The following is a 20,341-nucleotide window of genomic DNA, read 5'->3' as shown; positions in this document are numbered from 1 at the left end:
TTCATTTTTGCCCTCAGCACCCTCCTGCATTATGAGCCTTGGCCATTCAACAGAATTTCTTGATAATTCTAAAAACCAAAGAAGCTTACCTTCTGGCCAGGGTTTTGAGGGGCCACCAGGAGGCTGGCACTGCATTCCCTGATTGACTCCAGCAGACCCTGGAGGCATCATGTTGGATCCTCCCATACCTATAAAATAGGGGTGAGGGGAGACAGAAAGTCAGATGGATACACTGGCACAGGTAGGAATGGTTTTAGAATCAGAAAAAATGACAAACGACAGGAAGCTTGTGTGCATCAATACATTGGCAGGTCCTGCATATGGCCTTTTCCCTGCACCAAGACATTTGTGTTTACTGGTCCCTCTCAGACTGCACATCTTCCTGAGATTGGAGCAGGGGGTGCACACAGAGGAGTGGGAGGTGCTAACTAGTCCCATGCTACCACAAGGACACAAAGCAGGTCAACTGTTCAATGATGATTTTCCCTCTAATCCTTACCTCCCTTCAATCTGGAAGAGAAGAACCTAGGACCTCCTCAGTTTCATCTGCACAAATGAGAACTGCACATTTGAAAATAAACTCAGAGAAAACACCATGGTGAGTTTGAGAGAGAAGCACAATTGTTTTTTTGTGGAGTTGCTGGCGTGTATGTGTCTGAATCATACTGGACCTTGGCTCAGTTGCCAACGCTAACAATCAATGTAAGTTAAAGGTATGACAAAGTAAGTGAAGATGTAGATACCAAGTGGTCTGTTGTAGTTTCCAGGTGCTGGGCCTGGAGTTGGTCCAGTTCCAGGGGTGGAGGGTGGAGGTAGTGATGACATCTGCTGTTGCATTCCAGGTGGGGGTCTCTTCCCTTGGACAGCCAACTGTAGGTGGTCCGGGATGGGCTGGCCTCTCGCCAGCATCTTGTATGCCATGATCTGCGCTCGCAACTGATGCAGCTGCCCCTGGTTGAAAGGAGAGGGCCCTCGGTTTTGCTGACCCAGGGTCTGGGGGTCCCCGCCGTCCATAGGAACACCACCCGGTCCAGAAGACATAGGGGGTCCTGAGGTAGGACCATTAGCAGGTACTGGACTTGGGGCATGCTCAGCACCTCCAAGGGGAGAAGGGTAACCTGTAATTGAAAGGTTGTTACAGGTTAACCTTTGTCTTTCTGCTAACTAAACAACAATAACTTGCATTTATATAGAGCTTTTACATGATAAAACAGACCAACACATTAATTGTAATGACTAAGGTTATGTACATACAGGTTGATTGGATGGATACTTGGGCACATATAAAGAGACACTTACTGACACATGGGTTGAGAGGAGTCAGGAGATGTATACCTGCATTAAAAACAGAAAATGCTGCATAATCTCAGCAGGTCTGACAGCATCTGTGGGGAGAGAATAGAGCCAATGTTTCAAGTCTAGATGACTCTTCTTCAGCTCTGACGAATGGTCAACTAGACTCGAAACATCGGCTCTATTCTCTCCCCACAGATGTGTCAGATCTGCTGAGATTTTCCAGCATTTTCTGTTTTTGTTTCAGATTCCAGCATCTGTAGTATTTTGCATTTATATACCTGTAATGTTTCATTCTGTGAATAAATACATTCTAAGTAAAAACTGGCTCTGCTTTCAGCTTTCACCAGCTAGCTAATAGGAGTATAACACAAGATGCTTCACAGGAGTATTACCAAACAAAATTAGGTAACAAGCCAAAGGAGGAGATCTTAGGGCTGATGACCAAAAGCATCTTAAAGGAAGAAAGAGGAGTAGAGGGGCAGAGAGGTTCATGGAGAGGATTCCAGACCTTAAAGCCTAGGCAGCTTGGATGAATGCAGAGATCTCAGAGGGTTGTTTATTTGTAAAATCCCTACAGTGCAGAAGGCCCATTGAGTCTGCAATGACCCTCCAAAGGCCCACTCCCCCGTCCAATCCCGTAACCCCGCGTTTTGATCATGGCCAATCTACCTAATCTACACATTTTTGGACATTATGAGACAATTTACCATGGCCAGTCCACCTAACCTGCACATCTGGACAATGGGAAGAAACTGGAGCACCCATAGGAAACCTACACAGTCATGGGGAGAAAGTGCAAACTCCACACGGGCAGTTATCCAAGGCTCGAACTGAACCCGAATCCCTGACACCGTGAGGCAACATTGCTAACCGCTGTGCCACCACGCCACCCTCATAGGCAATGTTCCCTTCTGTTATATATTTTAAAAGGTTGCAGATTGCTTTAAGAACTGATCACAATTTAATGATGATGTCATTAGGGTGCGTGCTGCAGGCGGCTGTTTCGTTTTCAGTTTTGTACTTGTAGTGTAAAGAGCAGCTCTTCAATAAAAGCTGTTGAGTGTTTGTTTGAATCTATGTGTGCAAACTAAGTCTTTTTTCTTTCCATTAAAACCCACAACCCCTATCATAATTAGGACATTACACCTTCAAGCAGAGCAGGTGGTCAGATGTGCAACAATTGTGAAGGTGCTGCTCAAACTGCAAGCACAATTGCGAGGGGGAATCGTGATGCAAGAATGGGATGGAGCAAGTTACGATACAGGCAGCAGAATTCCCCGTACAGGAAAGAAGTGAAATCAGACGGATGAAACATCCATTTAGGCTGCAATTTCTTGACTCCAAGCAGAGGTCACTGAGAGTTGCTGCTAGAGGCCTGTGTCTGGTCAATTGTCTATTTATTTTTAAGTGGGTCAGTGTGTTGAGACCAAAGACAAAGAGGTGTGAAAATAATATAATTTGCAAATCTAAGTGTTCTTTTTATTAAAACAAAATAAAAAGCTTTGCACTGACGCAAAGCCTGTTACCTTGTGAATGCTGGTCCATGGGGCTGGGCGGTGGTCCCATGCCACTGTGTCCGCCTGGCCTCATGCCAATAGATTTCATCTGACCGTAACGCGGGTCATCAGGCATCACCTTTTCATGCATCGATTCCATTGCCTGCAAAGAGAAAAGATGTTGGAGGCAGCATTCCCCTTCAGCTGGCAGAGAACTGCAATTACTGTACACAGCCTGTACCCTGTGAATGTGCAATCCATTAATGTCTTCTGGCGTTCTATGGACAAGACTCTCAGGGAAACAGATGCAATGGGACAGGGAGGGGGGGGGGGGGTGGAGAGATTTAGCTGTGATTAACCCAGCAGCCTGAGTACTGAGCTGTAGCAGGTGCCTTGAAGGTCTCTGGATTACAGATGGCTGGTAAGAACTGCACAGTACATGCACATGATGGGACAGCTAACACGAGGGGAGCTTCTGAAATCAGGAGATAAGGTGTAACTGACAGGTTTCCAATGGAGCCAGCCCTCAGCAGCCTGCCACTGCTGATTACCACAAAGAATCCTGCTCACTGCACATGGATTCGAAGAGGGTTCAGCAGAAATGTCAAAGCCAGCCTTTCAAACACCACTGACACTGAGTTACAGAATGCTAAGGAGCAGAATGCAGTCAGAACTTAACTGTTTAATGCCATAAAAGCCTACAGAAAAGAAGGAACTGATATTGCAAGCCACAAAATAGAGAGCGTGGTACAGTGGGGAGGTATGGTAACAGATACTGTTACACCGAGAGACACAGTATATCAGAGTGCTATACAGAAGAGTGTGGTATGTTATGGTGTTAATTAGAGGGGTTTACCAGGATGTTGCCTGGTCTGGAGGGTATTAGCTATGAGGAGAGATAAACTCGGTTTGTTCTCACTGGAACAACAGAGGTTGTGGGGTGACCTGATAGAGGTCTACAAGATTGTGAGTGGCATGGACAGAGTGGATAGTCAGATGCTTTTTCCTAGGGTAGAAAAGTCAAGTATAGAGGATATAGGTTTAAGGTGCGTGGGGAAAAGTTTAGAGGAGGTGTGTGAGGCAAGATTTTTAAAAAGAGGGTGGTGAATGTCTGGAATGCGCTGCCCAGAGAAGTGGTGGGAGCAGGTGCCATTGCTGCATTTAAGGGGCAACTAGAGGAATACATGAATAGGATGGGAATGGAAGAATATGGACTCCGTAAACGGTTTTAGATTAGGCAGGCACCAGAGTCGGCGCAGGCTTGGAGGACCAAAGGGCCTGTTCTGTGCAGTACTGTTCTGTGTTCTTTAGGTGTGGTGTATCAGGGTGCTGCAGGAGAGTCACACTGACTTGAAACATTAACTCTATTTCTCCCTTCACAGATGCTGCCAGACCTACTGAGTCTTTCCAGAATTTTCTGTTTTTATTTCAGATTTCCAGGATTTTGCTTTTATATTATTGCTATTGAGGGGAAACTGACAGAAATCAGGGTGCTATTTCTAGGGGTGTCATACATCAGCGTGCCACACAGAGTATGGTATGGTAGTTCAGGAATTGATGCTTACATAGACACAGCATTTGTATTATTTTATTTATTTAGCGAATACAAATCCCTGAAACCAAGTAGTAGCCTCCTTATTCGCTAGTGATTAGTCCGCCACTTAGTCTGCAGAGGGGACACTCCTCAGTAATGCGCAGCATTGCTTATGTCTCTCCACAAGTGCATAATGGGTTTGTACCTAGGCCCCAGCAGTTGAGGTTGGCTGCACAGGGGCCCTGTATACAAGGGCGTGACTCAACAAAGCTGTGGCATGTAGGGATATTTGGCTGAGGGTTGTGGCTAAAGGAAAGTGTAGGCATATTATGTGGTGAGGTATTGTATTATACAGTGTAGAGGTTTTGGGTCAGAAGGCATACAGCATAGGAAAGTGGTACATGAAATAGTGTTAAGTGCAAGAAATGTAATAGGGGGTTTAACATGTTACACTGTTGTGCCCTGTGTAGCTGATAACAGATAGTTCTATCGAATCTAACTGACGTTGTATAGAATATTGTTTACAATTTCAAGTAATACAAAATTCATAGAATTTTACTACACAGGAGGCCATTCAACCTATCATACCTGTGTCAGCGCTGTGAAAGAACTATCCAATTAGTTCCACTTCCCTGCTCTTCCCCATAACAGTTAAATCGGAATCTGTTTCTGCCATCCTTTCTGGCAGCGCATTCTGGATTACAGTTCACTGCTTTAGAAAGAAATCTCCTCATCTCCCCTCTCTGTGATATTCAGCAAGATCTGATTGGGGTATTACTGCTTATACCTGAGCAACAGTCAGCAGAGATCATGTCAACTATAATCGTCTTAAAAAGCTCCTCCCTTCAACCTGAGAATTAGCAAAACTCACTTTGTTGGGCTATCGGGGATGTTTTCCCACTGAGAAACTTTATGAACAGATTAGGAGTATAGTGCAGAGTAATCAACATGCCTAAAAGACTAGGTGAAGATTGGGAGATTATGCAAAGCGTTGTGGTTGGGTTTAGTCAGCCTTGGCTTTTTTAAAGCTTATAAACTGTTGAGAGAAAGCCTGATGGAGGTGAGGCATTCCAGAGAGTGGCCTTCTGGAGAGGTTGCAATTGATAAAGTCTCGATTTCAACGCAGGTAGGATTCAGGGAGGAAAATCCAGGGAGTGTATTTGCAACATAGGGGGATGAGGAGAGAAAAGTGAGAAAAGCAATGGCCATTAACCATATCAATAAGGGAGAGGGTCAGGGTTTCAGATAAAAGGAAGCATTTGGCAGGCTATGAGTAAACAGCAGGTGAGTGCCACTGATTGCATAACTTTCAGTGAGCTGGCATGGCATGAGGGGTCGAATGGCCTTCTGCACTGTATGATGCTACAAACATCTGAACAGGAATACTGGAACTCGTTTACCAAGCCAAACAAATCATCAGTCTATCCCCATTAAATGATTTTCTCTTTGCGTCTAAACATATTTTAAAAGATTACTAATAATGCAGTTCCATCACAAGAGTAAAGATTTTCACAGAAATCTTTACCATATTACCTTATGAAGTTGATGTATGCTTTCTGCAGGGTAACCTCCAGGCCCCTGTGGAGTCATGGAATGGCCAGCAGATGGGGGACCTGGGCTTGGTCCCATCATACTGTGGGCAGAGCCAGGGGAGGGTCCAGGACTGGGGCCTAGCATTGATCCAGGAGAAGGTCCAGGTCCTGGAGATGGGCCCGGGCGAGGAGTGCCTCCCATTGGAGGATCCGGAGTTGACATCTTTCAGCAGCGCTCTTTGATAATTGGTCGTCCACCCTTCAATAAAAAGATACATATTACCTGATGACATCCCTGCAAGTCATTCCTTGGTTCGAGTGTCTGAATGGTTGACCTGAGGACTCTGAATTCTCATAGGGAAGTTCTCTCGGTGTCCTAACCAATATTGGAGCAGAGAGGTGACAAAAAGATTTTATAAAGATGTTTTAAATCATGAAGGGCTTAGATAGAGTAAGTAAAAATTAAAACAGATTTAAAGTGATTGGCAAAAGAACATGAAGCAACATGAGACAAAGCTTTAAGGAACAAGTGGTTAGCATTTGGAATATACTGCCTGATAGGGTGATGGATGGATGGAAGTGGCTGCAATTGCAGCTTTCAAAATAAAATTGGATTAAGACTTGCAGAAAAAAAATTGCAGGGATGCAGGGAGAGAGGGATTAGGATTAAATGGGTTGCTCGCTGAAAGGGCCAGTGCAAGCCTCGATGGGCTGAATGGCTCCTTCTGTCCTGTACTATTCAACAGACCAACATCAGTAAAAACAGATGACCTAGCACACTGCTGTTTGGGAGAGTTTACTGTGGCTGCCACGTTTCCTACATTCCAACTGTGACTACAGCTCAAAAGTACTTATTTTAAAATTCTTTCATGGGATGTGAGCATTGGTGCCCATCCCTAATTGTCTTTGAGGAGGAAATGGTTCGGCCATTTTAAATCATCCACAGTGTGTGGGTCTGGAGTCACATGTATGCCAGACCAGGTAAGGACAGTAGATTTGTTTTTCCCCTGTAGGGTATTAGTAAATTAAGAACAAAGAACAAAGAACAGTACAGCACAGGAAACAGGCCCTTCGGCCCTCCAAGCCTGTGCCGCTCATTGGTCCAACTAGACCATTTGTTTGTATCCCTCCATTCCCAGACTGCTCATGTGACTATCCAGATAAGTCTTAAACGATGCCAGCGTGTCTGCCTCCACCACCCTACTTGGCAGCACATTCCAGGCCCCCTCCACTCTCTGTGTAAAATACGACCCTCTGATATCTGAGTTATACCTCGCCCCTCTCACCTTGAGCCCGTGACCCCTCGTGATCGTCACCTCCGACCTGGGAAAAAGCTTCCCACTGTTCACCCTATCTATACCCTTCATAATTTTGTACACCTCTATTAGGTCTCCCCTCATTCTCCGTCTTTCCAAGGAGAACAAGCCCAGTTTACCCAATCTCTCCTCATAGCTAAGACCCTCCATACCAGGCAACATCCTGGTAAACCTTCTCTGCACTCTCTCTAAAGCCTCCACGTCCTTCTGGTAGTGCGGCGACCAGAAGTGGACGCAGTACTACAAATGTGGCCTAACCAGCGTTCTATACAGCTGCAACATCAGACTCCAGCTTTTATACTCTATACCCCGTCCTATAAAGGCAAGCATACCATATGCCTTCTTCACCACCTTCTCCACCTGTGCTGCCACCTTCAAGGATTTGTGGACTTGCACACCTAGGTCCCTCAGTGTTTCTATACTCTTGATGGCTCTGCCATTTATTGTATAACTCCCCCCTACATTAGTTCTTCCAAAATGCATCACTTCGCATTTATCTGGATTAAATTCCATCTGTCGTTTCTCCGCCCAATTTTCCAGCCTATCTATATCCTGCTGTATTGTCCGACAATGTTCATCGCTATCCGCAAGTCCAGCCATCTTCGTGTCATCCGCAAAATTGCTGATAACATCAGTTACACCTTCTTCCAAATCATTTATATATATCACAAATAGCAGAGGTCCCAGTACAGAGCACTGCGGAACACCACTGGTCACAGACCTCCAGCCGGAAAAAGACCCTTCGACTGTTACCCTCTGTCTCCTGTGGCCAAGCCAGTTTTCTACCCATCTAGCCACCTCTCCTTGTATCCCATGAGCCTTAACCTTCTTAACCAACCTGCCATGAGGGACTTTGTCACATGCCTTACTGAAATCCATATAGACGACATCCACGGCCCTTCCTTCGTCAACCGTTTTTGTCACTTCCTCAAAAAACTCCACCAAATTTGTACGGCACGACCTCCCTCTTACAAAACCATGCTGTCTGTCACTAATAAGATTGTTCCGTTCTAAATGCGCATACATCCTGTCTCTAAGAATCCTCTCCAACAACTTCCCTACCATGGACGTCAAGCTCACTGACCTATAATTACCTGGGTTATCCCTGCTACCCTTCTTAAATAACGGTACCACATTCGCTATCCTCCAATCCTCAGGGACCTCACCTGTGTCCAATGAAGAGACAAAGATTTCTGTCAAAGGCCCAGCAATTACATCTCTTGTCTCCCTGAGCAGGCTAGGATAGATGCCATCAGGCCCTGGGGATTTGTCAGTTTTAATGTTACCTAAAAAACCTAACACTTCCTCCCTTGTAATGGAGATTCTCTCTAACGGGTCAACACCTCCCTCTGAGACACTCCCAGTCAACAAGTCCCTCTCCTTTGTGAATACCGATGCAAAATATTCATTTAGGATCTCCCTTATTCCCTTGGGTTCTAAGCATAATTCCCCTCCTTTGTCCCTGAGAGGTCCGACTTTTTCCCTGACAACTCTTTTTTACAACAATCCACCTGTTAAAATGGTCACCATTACCAAAACTAGCTTTCTAATCCAGATTTATTAATTAACTGAATTTTAAATTCTACCAGTTGCAATGGTGGGATTTGAACCCATGTATCCAGAGAATTACTTTGGGCCTCTGGATGACTAGACAAGCAACATTACGACCACCATGCTACAATCTCATTGGCTATAAAATACTACGAGACATTGTGAGGTTTTGAAAGGTTCTTTTTGGGTTTTATTTAGGTCTGTTTGGTTAGTGGTCAGTTGAGCATTGCCTATCATTTGCCATCTGCTACTCTTGTATGAAGCTCGACACCGCAGTCTAATTAAACAGGGTCTCAATTGCCCCTTAAAGGCTGGATGTACTGACAAGCACAGAATAGATGACAAATGGCATTCCAGCATGTGGAAAAAAATTGGAGGATAAAAATTGCAGTCATGTGACATTTTATGTCCTTTGACATTTTATCCTCTTGCCATTTTTGGTTTATTTATGAAGCACCGCAAATTGAATAGTCACTCATTGCCAACTTGCATGAAGAATGGCCAATTAGATAAGAAACCAATAATAACTGTGCAACTGTCTACTGACTCCGTCTACACCTCCCGCTGCCTCGGGAAAGAAGCCAGCATAATCAAGGACCCCATGCACCCTGGACATACCCTCTTCCAACTTCTTCCACCGGGAAAAAGATACAAAAGTCAGATCACATACCAACCGACTCAAGAACAGCTTCTTCCCTGCTGCCATCAGACTTTTGAATGGACCTACCATATATTAAGCTGATCTTTCTCTACACCTTATCTGTAACTGCGACACTATATTCTGCACCCTCTCCTTTCCTTCTCCCCTATGTACTCTATGAACAGTATGTTTTGCCTGTATAGTGCGCAAGAAACAATACTTTTCACTGTATCCCAATACATGTGACAATAATAAATCAAATCAATCCATACAGCAATTAGACCCATGACAGTAGTGGGACTACACATGAGTGAACGCTCACCAGTTTCACACAGCCTGCAGCAACAAATTTACATTCATATAGCACTTTTAACATAGCACAGTGTCACAGCAACATAATCGAACAAACATTGGTGCCTTCAAGAGGAACTAGGTCAAGAGAGCAGTGAGCCGGGGGGAGGGGGGCATAAAAGGTTTCAAATGGTCAAATGTGATAGAAATCGTCTGCATTTCAGGAGTGTCATCACTTCTGAACACTTCAATTATTCAACCATACATGCAGTCATTAGTTCTCAGAAGAATGCATTACTGTGGAAGATTAGATTCTAATTCTGTGGCTGTCGGGTGAGGTTAGACAGGGCACTGATTACACTTACTGTGTTGAAAGCATGCAATAATTGGGGAGAAGCATTGTTCTGGGATCAGGATGTGATAGGGGCCCAGAGTGGGAAATGATTTATTGCACTAGAACTCTACATAATAAGAGAGAATGGGAAGTGATTTGGTAGATTGGAATTCAGTGATTAGATTAGGTGTGTGCTGATGTGGAGCCAACTGTACAGTGCTTGGCCTGAATTAAAACTGACATGTGGGTTGCCAGGCAAATACATTTCAGGCAGCATTTGTATCTCATTGATAATCGTTATGAAAGGGAGGGCAGGCCAGCGAATCCTGGGGAGGTTTCCACGTTCTCTCAAGGCAGAGGCAAAAATAAATGCGACTGCCAATTGAATGATCTGACCTGACTTGAGTTAGGATTGAGGAAGGGATCTAAGGAATGTCAGCATCCAAAGACAATGTTGAGCTTGTAGTGAGGTAGGAAGTTAGTAGGATTTTAACTGGGAATGGAGGCAGAATTAAAATGGGCTTCAGCATCACAGTCCAGGGAATGGCAAGTTCAATCATTGCTGATTGCCCTCTGGGAACCCCTGTTTGTAACTGCAAGCATATAAATGTGATACAAGAACAGGAATATGAGAACAGGGCTCATGTGTTTGGCCCATTGAGTCTGCACTGGTGACACTTAATCCCAATTTTTTCTTCTTTTCAAATCTCTTTATGTCCTTATTTTCCCAAGTAGGTGACAGTGAGGACAGGGTGAACCTCAGTTGTGATACCTCCCGTGACCTCATAGTCCATGGATACTTGCTGTCTTGGCTCACACGTGAAGAATGACCATTAGAGGTGGGGAACTGAGCTCATTGAGAGTTAGTGCTACGAATGCGTCAGCAATGCCTTAGTTGGTAGCACTCTCCTCTTTTGAGTTGGAAGGTTGTGGGTTCAGGTCCCACTCCAGAACTTAATATAAGGACAGTAAGGAATATAAAAATCAAGGCTGACACTCAAGTGCAATATTAAGCAGTGTTGGGAGGGGCCATTTCTCATATAATGTGCTAAGCCAAGCCCCCATCTGTCCCTTCAGGTGTAAGAGCCCGTGGCTCTATTTTGAAGAAAAGTCGGAGAGTTATCTCCAGTGTCCAGGACAATATCACTGAATGAACCTCACTAAAAACAGATTATCTGATCATTCGCACATAGCTATTTGTGGGAGCTTGCTGTGCACATATTGGCTACTGTCTTTCTCACATTACAACAGTGACAACACTTTACAGATGCTACATAGAACATAGAACATAGAAAACTACAGCACAAAACAGGCCCTTCGGCCCCACATGTTGTGCCGAACATATCCCCACCTTTTAGGCTACATAAATGCAAGTATTTCATTTTTTTTAGGAGAGGGGGCTGTACCCCTGGGGAGTTAGATCATAGAATCCCTACAGTATTGAAGGAGGCCATTCGGCCTATCGAGTCTGTACCGACCACAATCCCATACAGGCCTTATTCCTGTACCCCCACACATTTACCCTGCTAATCCCCCTGACACTAGGGTCAATTTAGCATGGCCAACCAACCGAACCCGCACATCTTTGGAAACCGGAGCACCCAGAAGAAACCCACGCAGACACAGGGAGAAAGTACAAACTCCACACAGACAGTGACCGAGACCGGAATTGAACCTGGGTCCCTGGCATTGTGTAGCAGCAGTACTAACCACTGTGCCGCAGTTCGGGTCAGTTAATTTTGATTGTGATGGCATAAAAAAGGGATAACAAATCAGCAACTGAGTGACTTTGACGGGGATAAAAATCAGGAGAGACATAAAACAGATTGCCCACTTTCTAACATCCGTCTTACATTGTGGCACAATGAAAAATTACCCGGCAGGGTCTTTAGAAAAGGGGAAGGAAACTGTTGTAAAAATGAAACATTTTGATGGGAAGAAGGACTAGAAAAGAAAGATGGTGGTGGCCTTATAATCAGGACACTACCAAGTCTTCACAAAGTACTAGTAGCATCTCAGGATGCAGTGAGATTAACACACATCAGGCAGGGTCGTGGAGGTTACCCAGAGCAGGGACTGATGTTAAAGAACTGGTGAGATTGCTGTCTCCAACAGGACATGTGGTCAGGTGTGGATTTCCTTTAACAGGTATCTTGCAGCATGCACCAACTTAACTGTAGGACAGAATGGAACCAAAACACCTTAGAAACCAGGACAAGCAGAAAGAGTAGGGTCTTGGAAAAGCGTTAGAGATTGGACAAAAGTGTAATGATCTATTGGGACAACTTTTATTTAAGGGGTTATTATTAACACGCATATTTTATGAAACCATTTCATTTGTAAGAAGCATGCCAAGGCTGCCTCATTCTGTTTGACTGTTAGTCAGGGATCGGTGTAAAGTGATGCCACGGTTCCGTTTGCAGCACTGCTGCCTCAAATTCTGAAGATCCTGGGTTTAAATCCTGCAAAGAACATAATTCATACTGGTGCTACTGAAGGAATGGTTCAAGAGCTGCCTGCCCCTCTGATGAGAAATCCACTGGCACTACTTGATAAAGAGCCAAGTGAGCTCTGGCTATTGTTCCTCCCGCAACCATTACAACCCAACCATCCAAAAGCAGAATAACTGGCTATTCGAATGGCAAACACTTAGCAAACTGGGAGCAATGCTACCTCCTGTCAACTTGTGGGATCTTTATGCACAAACAGTGACCACCGTGTAACTACAGATACTGTATGGCATTTCAACATCTTTTGTTGTATTTGTCACACTGAGATGCTGCAATGATGTGTTCCATAATGCAAGGGGCAAAGAGTGTTTTAAGTTAAAGCTTCTACCCACATTTGTTCATAGACTGTAGGGATGTTTGCTCCAGAACCAATTAATAGCTGCCCCGAGAAGGGCTTACGAGAAGGAAGTGCTGCCTGTGAGCATTCTGGCTCATACAGAATGTGTAGGTCTGGAGACACGTGCAGGTCAGACTGGGTTGAATGGCAGGTTCCCATCCTTGAAGAGCACTGGTGAGGCAGTTGGGTTTACACAAAGTCCATTAAAAAAATCCCATTCAAGGGCTTAATACAATCAAGGCTGACACTCCAGTGTAATAGTGACAGGGTGCTGCACTGATGGAGTTGCCAACTTTGGGATGAGCAGGGGAGTTCTCCCCAATGTCGTGGCCATCAATCACTTCATTAAAACAGATTACTTTAGTATTACATTGCAGTTTATGAAAGTTTGCTATGTGCAAATTTGCTGCCATGTTTTCTGTATTGCAACAGTGACTACACTTCAGAAAGTACTTAATTGATTGTAACCCACTTTAAGACATCCAGTTGTCTTGATAAGTACCATCAAAGCGCAAGCCTTTCTTTCCTTTAGAATCCTGAGGGGCCTTGACAGGGCAGATGTGGAGAGAATTACTCCTCTTGTGAGAGATTCTAGAACTGGGGGTCACTGTTTAAAAATAAGAGGTCGCCCATTTGAAATGGAGGTGAGGCGAAATTTTCTCAGAGGCTCGTGAGCCTTTGGAACTCTCTTCCTGAAAAGGTGGTGGAAGCAGGGTCTTTGAATATTTTTTAAGGCAGAAATGAATAAATTCTTGGCAAGCAAGGGAGTGATAGGTTATTGGGGGAATGCAGGATGCAGATTTGAGTTCACCATCAGATCAGATTGTATTGAATGGTGGAGTGGGCTCAAGGGGCCGAATGGCCCACTCCTGCTCCTTGTTCATTTAGCAGACTTACATTAATGAATGTGGGGGAAGGGTAGTGACAAAATAAGGGCGTTATGACAACCCATTAGCCTCAAGGCACTTTAGGATTTGCACTTATAAAGTACCTTTCATGACCTCAAGACACCTAAAAGTGCTTTGCAGCCATTGAAGTACCGTTGATCTGTAATCACTAGCCTGGAAATGCGAGTTGCATTTAAACTGAGTGCTGACTGCTAGATCATTAGGAAGGATCAGGTTGCTAACTTCAAACCTAGCAACTGCAGTGACAGGACGCCGAGTTGGCAAAGCCTCTTCCTCGCTAGCAGCAAGCCCTTATGGCCCAAAGTGATGGAGCACAGGGTAGCGAGAGGCAGCTGCTACAATTTCACCCCATTCTCCCCCCAGAATGGGGAGGGGTGGTGAAGTGGGGGGTGTAAACAGACACAGTGACACACTTGCCACGTACCCCAATGGTAAGGCCAATAGTAGGTGGGAGAACAGTGTGGAACTCTCCTCACCAAAGCCTACTCAGTAGCCTCTCAGTTGGTACCTCTCCCATCTTGCTCAATTGTCACCTATATTAAGTTTAATTGCTTTCCAAGAGCAGAAACCTGCACAGCAAAAACAAAACCTTCCTTCTGAACATCCTTCTTTCCTTCACTCAGACTGTTCTCAGCTTTATTCCCTGCTGCAAGTTCCTAATTTCAAAAAGAATATCATGTCACAGCAACCATGGCAGAGGGACTTAATAGATAATTAAGTCTCTTTTCTGCAAAAGAAAATGGTGCCCTTACACTGTTATACAAGCCATCACCGGTGGTGAGTTAGTTAACCAGTTTTCTCCTCATTTTGTAAAAGAAAACCAATTGTTTCGGCAATCCAGCCCCGCAGCAAACATCTCCAGCTGTCACAGGAAGTGTGGGCTGTGCGTAGTTTAGCCAGTGTGGGTTGACCGAGCTTTGCACTTTCCCAACAGGCGCTAAAAATATCCAGATTGTTTCACTAGCTGCCTTTGTAACGAGCTGCCGTCAGGCAAGGGAATAAATGAGATTCCGAGAAAGGAACTTGCCCGATGAACACAAACTGGTGGTCGCTCAGATGGAAATTTTAATTAAATGAACCCCAGATTCCACATTAGCCTGTTCCTGTTTTTGTCCCGCTCATGAAGATATTCTTGCCCATCTTCCTCACAAAGCTCCCTAGTGGATTGAGTGGAGGGGCCCCGGACCTGACCCCAGTGAACTGCATGGGAGCTGGTTGGCCTGAGCATATATAGGTTTTGTAACATTGGCTGTACCCTAATGATTTTTTTCTTATCCATTCATGGGATGTGGACATTGATGGTAAGGTCAGCATTTACAGTCCACCACTAATTGTTCTCAAGGTGATGGTGGTCAGTCACCTTTGTGAAAACAACTGAGTGGCTTTTTAGGCCATTCCAAAGGGCAGTTAAGAGTCAACCACATTTCTATGGATCTGGAGTCACATATAGGTGGGTAAAGATGGCAGATTTCCTTCTCCAAAGGACAATGGTAAACCAGAATGGCTTTTACGACAATCCAGTAGTTTTATGGCCACCATTACTAAGTGTTTTTTGGACGAACTTAGTTTCATGAATCTCTGGTACTCTGCGCTCCACAGAGTGCCTCTCAGGGGGATTCACGCTGGTAAGGGGGGCCCTCATCCCGCTGGAGAGGCCAAAGTCAGTGCGCTGAGTGGGCCACTGCGCATGCATCGATCTGTCAGTGTAGAGATCGGCACACACGTGCACTGCCCCCCACCACTGATTGCCAGCCTACCCGGCCTCCCACTGATCGCCGGCCTACCCAACCCCCCCCCACCTCTATTTGCAGCCTCAATTGCCTTCTTCCTCCCTTTCCCAATGGTCCCATTGCAGAGTACGCATAGGGTCCCCTGCCCCCACAACCACTGATCGGCCCTGCCCCCTTTGGCCCCAGAGTGCCAGGTAGCACTGCCCAAGGGGCACCCTTTGGGATGGGGCCTCAATGGTCTCTGTCCCCACCAGCGGGTTGATCATGCCTGGTCCTGTTGATGGGGATCAATTGTACTCCTCGCTGGTGGGAACCTCTCCCGGCGGGGGTAGGGGTCATTACTGAGCCCGGAGACTACCCGGGCTCACGAATCATATGCAAATTGCAATTTCATTATTATAATCAACCTTGCACCGATTTCCACTGCGAGGCTGGTTACATTGAGAAACATTGTCTGGGAGACTCGCTATTGGCCAGACACCGCTCGTGAGTCCCGCTACCAGCCCCCCGCTGATGTCTCCTGGCCCGCTGCGCTGCTCAATTAGGACAGCCGGCTGGGAGAATTGCCCCCTCTGATTTTATTTAATTGGGAATTGAACTCATCGGCACATCATTTGCCCAGGCCCCTAGATTAATAGTCTAGTAACTTAATTGCTATGCTAGCATAGGAGGTAACAGGGTTACAACTCAGCAAGAGATTATATAAGATTCTTCAACTGCTGTGGGTTCATTTTCATTCCTAGGAGCTTGGTTGGATCCCACCATGTCTTAGGGGTTAGATGCTGCTACTCACTGTAGGCTAGGAGCATGTTGTCCAGGCTGACAATTCAGCAGAGCATTGAGAATTCGGAATTGCTGACCTCGGGTTGGGACATCAAACCATGTCTGTTCGGTCAGAAGAATGGAATATTATGTTGCAATCATCAGCAAAAGAGCCCCTCTTCCAAAACATTCCTTCTAAGTGCCACCAAAAACTGGTCAAGAACAGAATACAGGTTTGCGGGATCTTGCCATACACAAAATGGTCACGACATTTGTCTGTGCAATAGTCTTTGTATTTCTCAGTGACACACTGAACCAGCATGGGCTGCACATTTCAGGGAGACACGGTATCAACACAAGCCTTTCTTTCCACCCAAAAAGAATGGATACAGCAAAGTTTCAAAAACATTTATTTGGATGGTCCAGAACTGCCAGTGAATGAGAACTCATAGGAGCGAGAGTCAATGACATCACACGTTGACAAGATGCAATGTCACCACACTGGATCACTCATACCACCTTAAGAGATAATTCGCCCTTTAATTTGAGGCTGATATTTATTAAATGTACAGAGGTAAATTTCAAGGGGATTTTCCTCACAATGTTAGTGGAAGATGGCTGGAGAAACAGTGTAAATAGTTCATTGTGCAACTTAATCAGAGCTTCTGTCAACTTTCTGAAGTTACACCAGGACAGCGAGACCCTTGACCTTGCAAAGAAATTCTTCCCCACTGCAGCAGATGTATCTGTAAAGTAATAGTAAGCATTGTACCTGTTCATGTGGAAAGGAAAGGATGGGATGTTGATGGGTTTGCCTATCATCTGTATTGTTGCGCACAGATTTAACCAATGGTAGGGATTTTCTGCTCCCATTCACATCTGGTGGGTTTGGCAGCATGAGCAGAAAATATCGCGAGAAGGCCTTAGAGATGGTGTAAATGCAGGACATGATCGTCCCCTCCCCCTGTCAGTGGAGGGGCACATTTCCCATTGTTCAACATCAGGAATATTATCATTCATTGGTATGTAATTATGGGTGCTCCGGTTTCGTCCCACAGTCCAAAGGTTAGGTTGATTGGCTACGCTAAATTGTCCCTTAGTGTCCCGGGATGCGTAGGTTAGAGGGATGAGTGGGGTAAATGTGTGGGGTTACAGGAATAGGGCCTGGGTGGGATTGTTGTCGGTACAGACTTGATGGGCCGAATGGCCTCCTTCTACACTATAGGGATTCTATGATTATCAGGCTCATCTGCTGGAATTGTACCCCCATGTTAAATAAAACATCTGTGGCGGCGTGATGTCAGAACAGCACGACGTGCCACTTGTTTCAGAAGGCGTGCACCTGCTGAGCAGAACTCCGATGGGAATCAGAGGTGAGTGCACTCAAGCTGACACAGTGCTCATGTCTTCAGGTTGGGGAGGGAGGTGGAGGTCATCGGCAAGTCTGAACATCAGTGTATTCGAGACTGTCTTCTGGTGCGGGGCCACGGGCTCCTTTGAGTGACTGAAGAGAGAGAGAAGAGAAAGGGTGCCTAGGGCACAGACTTCAGTACCATTGGCGAGGGGTGTAGAGTCAACACGGACTGATGGTTCCACACAATCGGGAAGGGGGAGGGTTGGTGGTGCTGGGATGAGTGGCACTTATGGAGGCAGAATGCAGACAAAGCTAATGGAAAAACATGGCAATGATCAGTACCCCATTGCAGCTGAGACCACTCAACTTGAGGTCAATTGACCAACTGACATGCTTGGAAGTCAGACTAGTCACACAACTATGGCCATTCATGCAGCACTTGTGTGCCAATGATTACTGCTCCACATTTAATCTTTGGCGCACAGACTTCCAAATCTGATGACTGCTATGTTGTGGCTCTACCATTGCCTAACTGGGCAAGCAACTATATCCCTTTAGAGAGATGTCCATGGCACACTGTGCAAGGATAGCCCTTCTAATCCTTGGCTCTGTGCTGAAGTGCTTATTGACACGAGACCCCCCCCCCCCCATGGGCCAAGCTGAGTGCAAGGCCTTGAGCTCAGGATGCAGGAAAGTGGCTACTCTGGCATGTGATGTAGGGCAGGGATGGTGTGAGTTATTACTCAGAGTTGCCTCGCTAGATGTAGGGTCTACAGACAGTGCTTGATATACCTGCAGATGTCCGAGAACTAGTGTCGCTGAAGACTTGGGGAAGTTCTCACAAAAAAAATTCTAAAAGCGGAACAGACGTGAAAACAAGAGAGTGTCGCGGTGATTTTTTGGGCGAGCTCCCAGTCACAATCATACAGCACTTAGGAGAAAGAAAGAGCCCAGATGTGATTCTCGCCAGCAGGGGGAGTGGGTGGCGCCTATTCTCACCAGTAAGCCAGCTGCTGAGCTCCAGGCGCCCTGATCTCCCAGTGCACTGTGGAGATCTGTTACCCCCCACAGCCGCTATATACATGGCCCCACCCCTGATGGCCATCCCGGCCAATTCCTCTCCCCCCCCCCCCCCTCCTCCCCAAATCGTTCCCAAGAGGCCCGGCTTGGCCCCGACCACCCAGAGAGGCTTCAATGGCTTCCAGTTCCACCAGTGAGGCTTTATGTGATCCTTGCCAGTGAGATCCTCGACCAACAAGCAGGTACGGTTAAGTGAGCCAGGACGATACAATCTGGGAGTCACTAATTATATTTAAATAACCTAATGCATATTGAAATCGACTTTGCACCCTTTATGGGGTGATGGCAATTTGGTCGGCAAAGCAGGGCTGGTAAAATCGAGAGAGGCGAAAAACCAGGACCAAACTCGATTTTTTGCCGCTCGCCCAATCTTACTGGCTCGCCATGTCGATTGGCCAGTGGGATGAACCTGTCAGTTCACCCTTTATGCATGTCCGGGGAGCTGGTTGGTCACATTTGCCACCCGCTGCAGGATTTGGTGCACGGGGGCTTGAAGGGCATCCACCGCCAGCGTCGCTGCAGTTTTTACACCAGTGGCTCCTTCTAGGGCTCCACAGGTGACCTCTGTGAGAATTCACAAGCCGCCTCACACAAGCGCATCCAGGAGACCACAGACGCAATCTTCATAATTGGCATCTTTGTGCATTTCAAACGGGTTCAGGCAAGCCAGGAAGCAAAAGCAATGAGATTTGTGCACATTTTCCACAGGTGCAGGGTGCCATCGACTGCACTCACATGACACTCAGAGCTCTATGGCATCAAGCTGTTAACTATGTGAACCGCAAGGAATTCCACTTGTTGAATGTTCAGCTTTATTTTTATTAATTTATGGGATGTGGGAGTCACTGGTTAGACCAGTATTTATTGCCCCATACCTAGTTGCCCTTGAAAAGTGGTGGTGAACTGCCTTCTTGAACAGGTGTAGGTATACCCACTGTGCTGTTAGGAAGGGAGTTCCAGGATTTTAACCCAGCGGCAGTGGGTACATTTCCAAATCAGGATCGTGAGTGACTTGGAGGGCATCTGCTGCTCTTGTCCTTCTGATGGTAGTGGTCATGGGTTTGGAAGGTGCTGCCTAAGGAACCTCGGTGAGTTCCTGCAATGCATCTTGTAGATGGTCCAGATGGCTGCCACTGTTTGTTAGTAATGGAAAGATTGAATGTTTGTGGAAGGGGTAGCATTCATGTGGGCTGTTTTGTCCTGGATGGTGTCCAGCTTCTTGAGTGTTGTTGGAGCTGCACTCATCCAGGCAAGTGGAGGGTATTCCACTTGTGCCTTTTAGATGGTGGACAGGCTTTGGGGAGTCAGAAGGTGAGTTACTTGCTGCAGAATTCTGAGACTTTGACATGCTCTGGCAGCCTCAGTATTTATATGGTCAATCCAGTTCAGTTTCTGGCCAATGGTAACCCCCAGGATATTGATAGTGGAGGATTCAGAGATGATAATTCCATTGAATGTCATGGGGTGATGGTTAGATCCTCTCTTGTTGGAGATGGTCATTGCCGGGCACTAATGTGACATGAATGTTACTTGCCACTTCTCAGCAGAAGCCTGGATATTGTCCAGGTCTTGCTGCATTTAGACATGAATTGCTTCATTATCTGAGGAGTTGCGAATGACACTGAACATTGCGTAGTCACTGGCAAACATCCCCACTTCTGACATTTTGA

The 20,341-nt window shown here is 45.9% G+C and overlaps 1 protein-coding gene across 4 annotated transcripts in view; it reads right to left on the bottom strand.

The window, feature by feature from the left end:
• The window catches only part of smarca4a (SWI/SNF related BAF chromatin remodeling complex subunit ATPase 4a), a 111,377-nt gene that overhangs the window by 78,798 nt on the left and 12,238 nt on the right, over positions 1-20,341 (bottom strand). For all 4 annotated transcript variants that reach the window (XM_078234886.1, XM_078234887.1, XM_078234888.1 and 1 more), the window contains exons 3-6: positions 5,860-6,117; positions 2,823-2,955; positions 744-1,118; positions 90-188 (exon numbers count right to left, since the gene is read on the bottom strand). In XM_078234886.1, coding sequence (XP_078091012.1) covers positions 90-188; positions 744-1,118; positions 2,823-2,955; positions 5,860-6,081 — 829 coding nt within the window. In that variant the 5' untranslated portion in view covers positions 6,082-6,117. The remainder of the gene's footprint in view (positions 1-89; positions 189-743; positions 1,119-2,822; positions 2,956-5,859; positions 6,118-20,341) is intronic.

This window comes from Mustelus asterias, chromosome 19 (genome assembly GCF_964213995.1).
Source record: "Mustelus asterias chromosome 19, sMusAst1.hap1.1, whole genome shotgun sequence".
Classification (NCBI taxonomy): domain Eukaryota; kingdom Metazoa; phylum Chordata; class Chondrichthyes; order Carcharhiniformes; family Triakidae; genus Mustelus; species Mustelus asterias.
This window is presented reverse-complemented; position numbering and strand designations above follow the sequence as displayed.